The sequence below is a fragment of the Nematolebias whitei genome, chromosome 15 (genome assembly GCF_014905685.2).
Source record: "Nematolebias whitei isolate Nwh7 chromosome 15, NemWhi1, whole genome shotgun sequence".
Classification (NCBI taxonomy): domain Eukaryota; kingdom Metazoa; phylum Chordata; class Actinopteri; order Cyprinodontiformes; family Rivulidae; genus Nematolebias; species Nematolebias whitei.
Genome location: NC_056512.1, coordinates 37,718,206 through 37,727,252, shown reverse-complemented (window position 1 = coordinate 37,727,252; position 9,047 = coordinate 37,718,206). Strand labels below are relative to the sequence as shown.

General features: G+C 44.3%; 1 protein-coding gene across 1 annotated transcript in view; it reads right to left on the bottom strand.

Annotated features, from left to right (window-relative positions):
* Window positions 1-8,730: 8,730 nt before the first annotated feature.
* Window positions 8,731-9,047, bottom strand: part of LOC119421197 (heat shock 70 kDa protein 1-like) — a 4,549-nt gene continuing 4,232 nt past the window's right edge. Inside the window, exon 2 of the mRNA XM_037688579.1 lies at window positions 8,731-9,040. Coding sequence (XP_037544507.1) covers window positions 8,731-9,040 — 310 coding nt within the window. The remainder of the gene's footprint in view (window positions 9,041-9,047) is intronic.

The following is a 9,047-nucleotide window of genomic DNA, read 5'->3' as shown; positions in this document are numbered from 1 at the left end:
AGTCCCCATCTTCTGCTGCACCAGTCATATACCGGTACACAGTCCCCCGCCTCTACCAAAGTCGCCATTCCTGTCATGCCGGTGAGTGGTGCATCCTGCAAGCTGTAATTAGCATCTGTGTAACCAGGTCTCTGTGAAGATGAACACACAGCAATCGTGCACAAAGGGGTTCGCTGCAATGCTTAGGTCCAGTTCATCCATCGTGTTGACCATAGATCTGGCGTTAGTCAGAAAAATGCTGGGCAAAGGCAGTTTAAGCAGATGTTTCTTTAGTCTAGCTAACATACTTGCTCAACATCCCCACTTTTGCTTGTGTTCCCCCTGTGCTGCCTGCTTTGCTTCCACAGACAGATAACAATCCAAGTAGAGTCTAGTATTTGTCCAGCAGAATGCTGTTTGTTCGCTGGACGTCCTACGTAATCGGTGACTGACAGTGGTAGTCTATGTTGAGCAGCTCTGTGCGACTATAAACAAGTTTGGCATGACACCCCGTACTTGAACACACAAGAAAAACAAACAATGTAAGGAAGGTAATACACTTTGTTCAAGAGCTAAGAGCCGCTGCGCCCATACGCACTGCCATCTTGATTAGCCGTTAGCTATCAAGAACTAGATAGCGCTAGATCAACTGAAAAACAAAAGTCTTTCTTAAAACTGATCTGCAGCATCCCAATGTCCTCTGAGTGGGACGATAGGACGTGTCTTCTTGTCCAACATGTACATGTAGGAGGACAAGACCAATGTCCACAACAGAGATGACTGATCTCCACCTGCTTACCAGGAATTTAAAAATATATTTATTATTATTATTATTATCATCATTATTATATAAGTTTAATAACCTCAGCTGAAAGGAAAACCCGACAAGACTGTCAGTCCTGGTCGACCACCATTTTTTATCCCAGAGTTTGGGACTAAGACTGTCTCGGACTGAGGATGGACATTATGGTCCAGTTTATGATGTTGGGGCATCTCTCAGAGTGTGTGTTTGACATGACCCTCAACTACTACCACACCGGCACCACTCAGCAACTGTGATCAGTTGTAGGTGAGTTTCTTTAAAATCTGTCCAGTAGGTCAAGAGATTCATTCAACCTTTATTTAGACAGGTAATCCCATTGAGCCTCGATGACTCATTTACAAGAGAGACCTGATTTCAACAAAGAATGATGACAACAATGGACAACAGCGACAACAATAAACAGTTATAAAAAGTCATACTACAGTTTTTTTTTTTGTTTTTTTTTACAAATAGGATGGCTAAAAGAAAAAGGTAACAAAAAAAACCAGCTAGATTCTAAGGCGAGATTCTAAGGCGAATGTAGAAAACTAAAAACAGGAACATGTCTGCATTGGTCCCTGCCAGGAGTCCAACAGATTCTTAGATATTTTGCTAACAGACAAGCACATACATACATATTAATTAATCGAGTGGTGGCGCAGAGGTTAGAGAGGTGGGCTTGTGATCCGAAGATCGCTGGTTCACGCCCTGGCCCCGACAACATCAAAAATTGTGTGGGTGGGGTAGGTGAAACACCCACACTTGCCCCCACCCTCATTCGCCCCACTCTGTGCCCATGAGCAAGGCCCTTAACCCCACCATGTGCTCCCTAAACAGGTCTCTCTTGAAAATGAGTTCTCGTGGCTCAATGAGACTAACCTGGATAAATAAAGGCTAAATGAAAAAATCAGTTAATTAATTAATTAATTAAAACACCAGCCTTTTGCTTCTGGTGATGGTGGATAATTTAATTTAAACAAAACCACAACTGAATTAAAAACGTCATCTTCTAACAGAAATTTCAATATAAAGTCTAAGAAAATAAAAATAAGATGTTTTTATTACTATTTTCTTTCAAGTTTAAATTGAGCCATCTTTTGATTTCCTTTAAACAGTGTTTTTTTTATTTTAAAGAAGCTGCATAATGGAGCCCAAAAGGGAATCCTCTTTAATGAGGAAAGGACGGGAACCAGAACAGAACCTTGCAGAACTCCTGATATGAGTGACACTGTAGCTGAAGATTTTTCATGTCCCTGGGCTGAAACTGGACCTAAATCCCAGCAGAATCATGTTCTTTAATGAATCTTTACACAGTTCTTAAGAGAACATTTTAGTGGTTCTTTGCCAACAGCTTGTCCTGAGGGACATCCAACCATTTGAATATCCATCCATCCATCCATCCATTTTCTTTACCCGCTTATTCCATTTTTGGGTCACGGGGGTCGCTGGTGCCCATGTCCAGCAATCACTGTGCGAGGGGCGGGGTACACCCTGGACGGGTCGCAAGTCCATCACAGGGCCACATAGAGACAAACAAACATTCACTCTCTCACTCACACCTAGGGACAATTTAGAGTTACCAATCAGCCTAACATGCATGTTTTTGGACTGTGGGAGGAAACCGGAGTACCCGGAGAAAACCCACGCATGCACGTAGAGAACATGCAAACTCCACCCAGAAAGGCCCCTGGACCGGGGTCCATTTGAATATCCAACTGAATAAACCTCCCTCCCACCTCAAGGAGTTCCTCCGTGCTCCAATCGATCAGAGAGGCTGCAGATCGATAGAGGAACTGATCGATCAGAGCAGCGGCCTGCAGGACGAGCTGCAGATTGAAGAGGAAGCTTTGTTGCAGTGCTGCAAGGATCATAATGAGCCGTCAGGACCTGACGGATTCCCCCCGAACCCCCACTGCAGCCGCTCCGAAACACGTTGGAGGTTCTTGATTCTCTGCAGATCTGATGATCCAAACAGGACACGAGGCAGGACCAGAACCAGCTGCAGGTCCGTTTGTCTGCAGCAAAGGTTCCTGCTCACAATTTGTCCTTCAGACAGCTCCCAGATCGAGACCCGCTTCATCCGAGACACAAAAAGACAAAACCCAACCCAACGTAGGAATCTAATCTGACATTCAACTAAGGGTCACCATGGTAACTTGTGGCTGTCACTCCCTGGCAGCATTCATATTAAAACATGAAGAAACACTGAGCAGAAAGAAAGCCTCAGACAGTCACTGTGTGAACAGACATCCTGAGCAGTAAAACCTGTGTGGGTCTGAGGTTGGAGACAAAGTCCATCAGTTTTCACCTGGACTGTATGAACGAACGGGAAAAAAAAATAAAAATACACCTCAGGGTGTGAAATTATAGAAACTAAAAGAAGAAGAGTTCTAGACTACTGTGACGACCGTTTTAAAAAGATCATTTGTCACGCAAATGTTTTCAAATTTTTTCATCAGATCGGGCCTCGGTGGCTCAAAACAAAAGCAGGAAGTAAAATGAAAACTCCTCGAAGCTCCTTCCTGTCGGTCATTTGTCTTCAGCAGTCGGCTCGGACGGTTCCTCTGCTCTTTAGAAGAAGTGACGAGTTAAGAGGCCAGCTCGCATAAAGAAAGTTAATAGTTTGACCTCTGACCTCTGAGAGGACACCATCAGTCCTCCAGCAGAGACCCTCTGGGACGGAGACAGAAAGACTGAAGAAGAGTTGGTGAAAATAAGAAAAGCTTGTAAAAACGCTGCAAAGAGCTGAAGTTGAAAGGTTCATGTGTGACATCATCAGGCTGAGTTGGACATTCTGTGGTGAAAATCAAAACAAACGTCTTCCTTTAAGAACATTTATTAAAATGTTCTATCAAAGATGAAGACAAAAGTCTCTTCTGTGAAGACAACCTTCGACCTCGGTCCATAAAGAACCAAACGAGCAGGCCGAGTCCTGCTACCACGAGAGTTTGAGGGAAGAACGTTTCGAGCGGAAAAGGGAGCGGGGTCATTTTGTTGCTCTGTTCCCGTTTCAGGCGAGGCATTCTGGGAAAAGAGTCGACAGTTCGCTCAGTTTGTTTCAGCCACTCTAAATGAATCAGCTGTCGCCTCGAGTCACGACTCGTCTGTTAACCGCTTCATGAAGAAAAGTCTTTTCAGGTCTGACATGAGCGTGAACTAAGGAACCAGCTGTGGCTGCACATCTGTCCAGGCGAGGGGCCAGGCCTCTGAAGGCCCTACAAGACGGTAAAGACCTGAACGCATGTGTACGCTTCATGAAACCAGCGATCTGATTGGTTAGACATGAAGTTGCAGGCTCCGCCTTCTATAGCACGCCTACTCACCACCTCAGCTCTGTGACTACCGCCAGCTGAGAGGTGTAACAACCAGCAGGTTTATAATTCTCCCTGACAGAAGGAAACGTATCTCTACGAAAAAACAAGTTGAGGACAGCGTCGATGCAAAAACAGAAGTGGAAAGTTTAAACAGCTGAGAAGTTCATGTGTGACATCATTGTGTGATAAACTCCGTGTGAACCGCTGATCGTGTAGCAAAAGTTAAAGATGTGAAGACAGCCGTCCAACTTCCTGTGGCCCGTTTAGACTCAGAGTGACGGTTCTGCTGTGAAGTCTGAGCAGGAGGTCCAAACAGAACCGGTGTTAACACTCCATGCTCGTCTATAGAGGGATTTTTAGCTGTTTTTAGTCACATGCTCAGCCTTAAACATGATCTGATCTAAAAGCTCCAACAGTTCAGCTGCAGGTTCTGAAATAAAATAAACCAAAAGTTTGATGCATTTCTCTAAAATCTGGAACTCCAAACATTTTAATATTCTCCATTAGAAATAGTTTAGATTTTGGATTTGGAGAAAACGTTTCAGACGTTCAGCTGATGGTTTGGACCCAGCCTGACCTCTTCTACATTTGGTTCAGTAATATTAAGGAACTGTAAACGAAGCTTTTTGTTTTTTTTACTGCTCATATTGAAGTTCTCAGGTGACAGAAGTATTTAACCTTTAAAATCCACGTCTTACATCTGAGAACACAAATTAAATCTTATTCTTATTACAGAGTCTTAAAAAAAAAACCTCTGATTAGAAACATTTAGTTTCCTACTGATGAGTCCCGCAGCAATTAACCTGCTGGTTCTGTGGCTCTCGGGTCAGTTTAAAGTTAGCGCGGACTGATTCGGACTTTAAGGAGCTGAGGCGACCCATCAGGAAGAGACGACCTTTAAACACATCGCTCTGTTGATTTCAGCTCGGAGTTTAACTCGGTGTGGGTCCAACCATCAGCTGACGTTGTTCCTGAACTTTATCCTAAACATCCTAAACTGGTTAAAAACCCATTCTAAAACTAGTTTAAACCCATTCTAATCCAGTTTAAATCCATCCTAATCCAGTTTAAACCCATCCTAACCCAGCATAGCCTATCTTATACCATTTAAAAACACTAACTGGTTTAAACCATACCCTAAACCAGTTTAAACCATTCTAAACCAGTTTATTCTAAACTGTTTATTCTAAACTGGTTTTAACCAGTTGAGGCAGCACAATGGCTCAGTGGTTAGCACTGTTGCCTCACAGCAAGAAGGTCGTGGGTTCAATCCCCGGTTGGACATGGGGTCTTTCTGTGTGGAGTTTGCATGTTCTCTCCGTGCTGCGTGGGTTTTCTCCGGGTACTCCCACAGACCAAAAACATGCATGTTAGTCTGCCTTCAGGCCCAGGCCTCCCTTGAAAAACAGATCTGTGATCTCAGTGGGATTTGACTGGTTAAATATCCATCCATTTTCTTCCGCTTATCCAGGGTCAGGTCGTGGGGGTGGCAGCCTAAGTAGGGAGGTCCGGACTTCCCTGGTTAAATAAAGGTGAATAAAACCCATTCTAAACCAGAGTAAAACCATTCTAACCCAGTTTAAACCTAAACACTACCGGTATAGTCTATACCATTAAAAGAAAAACTAATTTTAAACAGGTTGAAACCCTGAACCATCATAAACCAGTTTAAACCAGTTTACACAACGGTTCAGATGTTTCTTCCAGTTTCAGGAAGTGAAACACCTGTTATTGATCTGCTCATCAGCTCTTCATCACCAATTAGTGAGGCGGCAGATCGCTTTGATCTTTTTAAACTCGTCACGTGATTTCAGGTTTCAGTTTCAAATGTTCTGGTTGAAGAAAGTTGGTTTTAGTACAAAGTGTTTGCAACGACTGAGTAATAAAAATAATAATTCCCGCCCCGCCCTCCTAAATAAAATAAAGTTTTGAATCAATAGAATGATTTCAAAACAGATGTTTTCCAGATGTGTCATTTCTCCCGTTTGGCTCGCTGCCAGAACATTCTTTTGTTCTTGGAGGAGGACATGGGAGGGATGCCGACCCGGTTCTGCAGCATTTTCTGGAAAACCACCAGAACCTTTGAGAACAACAGGAGAACCAAACTGGAGGAAGCTCAAACGAAGAGAACAGGAGGAGGTGGTGCAGCCCAACACGCCCACCCAGCAGAACCGAACCGGGCTCGGGTTTTCACGCCAACGTGTCTCACCTGGTCTTAGTGGACAGGAAGCAGCAGGGTGAGGTCCATTGTTCCAGGAGAACCAGGAGGTCCGGTCCGGTTGGTCCCGAGTTGCAGGACGGAACAATAAAAGACCCAGAGTGAGGACAGTTCTGCTGGTTCGGGTTTGGATCAGATGATGCAGAGACTCGCTGCTGCAGCTTCAGCACCGCAGGAGAGGGAGGAGTGCGTGTGTGCGCGCGCGCGAGTGTGTGTGTCAAGTTAATAAAAAGCGCACTATGACGGTCTTTCAAAATAAAAGCCTGTTTTTTTTGTTGTTTTTTTTTACACCTTGAGCCTCCATGAAAGGAGGGCGATCGTGTGTGTGTGTTTGAAGATTATTCAAATTTAAAAATGTTTTTCTGTCGGACAGCCCAAAATGTTTTGTTTCAGCTTTATTTGTTAAAACTCAACAGTTGTTAGTCTTCAGGGCTCTCCACAGGGAGTCATCGCCTTCTGTCTCAATCTGTCCTCTGTGTCTTCTGCCCTCACTCCAACCTCCATGTCCTCTCACACACATGGACTCTGTCTGACTTTCATTACTCTTCTTTCAAGTCCATACCTCTACCTCTCCAAGTTCTCTTCCACCTGTTCCCTGTTCTCACCACAGATCACAATGTCATCTGCAAACCTCATAGTCCACAGGGATTCCTGCCTGACCTCAGCTGTTAGTCTGTCCATCACCAGAGCAAACAAGAAGGGGCTCAGAGCCAATCCTTGATGCACTCCCACCTCCACCTTGAAGCTATCTGTCACTCCTACAGAACATCTCACATGTCCTGCTGTCCTCATACATGTCCTGTACTAGTCTGTTATGTCCAGATGTCCTCATACAACATCACAGCTCCTCCCGTAGCACTCGGTCATTTGCTGTTTCATTCTTTTCAAAGCTTTACAAACTTCATCCTCACTAAACTTTCTTTTAATGGAACATCTGACATTTCCTGATGGAATGTCTCAGCTAATCAACGAACAGCTTACTGACCATCTGGAGTATCTAATGTTCTTTGCAGTTAGGCTTTAGAATGGGGCACAGTTGTGACTCCACCACACCGAAGCTGGTGATGGATGTTGTCTGTGCCAATGGTAACAGAATATTTTGCAGCTTTTTTTTTTGTTGACTTTGTGAAGGCCTTGATTGTGGAGACCTTCTTGCTGTGAAGGTCAACAGTTGTGGGTCCATCAGACTTGTGTAGCATGGTTAAACAGTTACTTGAAGAAACACAATGAGTGAGGGTGGAGGGTCACCTGTCAGACTGCTTCCCATTCACAAAGGTGTTCCCCAAGGCTCCATACTTGGTACAGTTCTCTTTACCATTTGTTTCAGCAGTGTACCCAATGCTGTAAATAACTCTCATATTCATCTGTATGCTATGACACTTTTATACACCTTCAACACCTCTCCTAACTCTGCCATGTCCACACAATTAAGTGTCAATACCACCAAGTGGGAGCAGTGGGAGTGATGGAGCAGAGGTTAGAGAAGGTGGGACTGTGATCGGAAGATCGAGTTCAACTCCTGGTACTGACAACATCAAAATGTGGGTGGGATAGATGAAGCACCCACACCTGCCTCCACCCTCATTTGCCCCACTCTGAGCCCTTGAGCAAGACCCTTAAACCCCACAATTTGCTCCCCCGGGTGTCCTAGATGGCAGCTCTCTGCTCCACACAGAAGGCTGTGGTAGCTCAGTGGTCTGTGGCTGCATCAGGAAGGACATCCGGTGTAAAAATAATTGCCAAGTCTTATTGCGACATAGTTCGCGGTGGCGACCCCTGACAAAGGGAGAAGCCGACGGAAGAAAAAAAGGAATTATTTTGTTGTCAAGCATTTTCTCATCTTCATTTAAAATAGAACACATAAAAAAACGTGGTTTTACAAAGTCTCCCTCAGACTGACTGCCTTCTGAAAGTCCTCTCTTGGGATGGTTCAGATCCAGTTCATCCGCTGTAACAAATCCCTATGGACTCGACGCCTCACCTTCGTTGCATCAGCACTCTGCTGTCCAACGGTGAACCCCGAACTCATTCTGAACTCCTGTTGGTTGAAACGAGTCCTTCCTAACTTTACAAAAACATTAGTGTTTTATTATGAAACTGTGTTGTAGAAAGCTTCTGTGTATTATTTCTGCATTATCTTAGATTTAAAGTAAATGTTAAAAGTTGTTTTCTTTTATTCTAAATACAGATACGAGTCCATTTCTAAAACACCAACAAAAACACAGACACAAATAGTTTTCATTGCAGTTCAGCAAAGCTAAATTTTTATTTTATTTGTTTTAAACATTTAAAACTATAGATTTTACTTTGAAAGGTAAAAACGTAAACATTATCATTTCAAAATAAAATTAAGGTTTTGAATCTTGATAGAACAAGAATCTCAGTCAAAAGTCCCTGGAGCAGAGTCCAGGTCCAGGTCAGTGGACCTCCTCAATAGTGGGCCCCTGGGGGCCTCTTGGGGCCTGCCCTCTACAGGTCCCAGTAGGCCTCCCTCCCTGGTACAAGCTGCTGATGATGGGGCTGCACACGTTCTCCAGCTCTTTCTGCTTGTGTTGGTACTCGTCTTTCTCAGCCAGCTGGTTGTCCTCCAGCCAGCTGATGGTCTCCTTACACTTGTCCACCACCTTCTTCTTGTCCTCCTCACTCAGTTTGTCCTTCAGCCTGTCGTCCTCCACGCAGCTCTTCGTGTTGAAAGCGTAGCACTCCAGGGAGTTCTTGGCGGAGATCCTGTCCC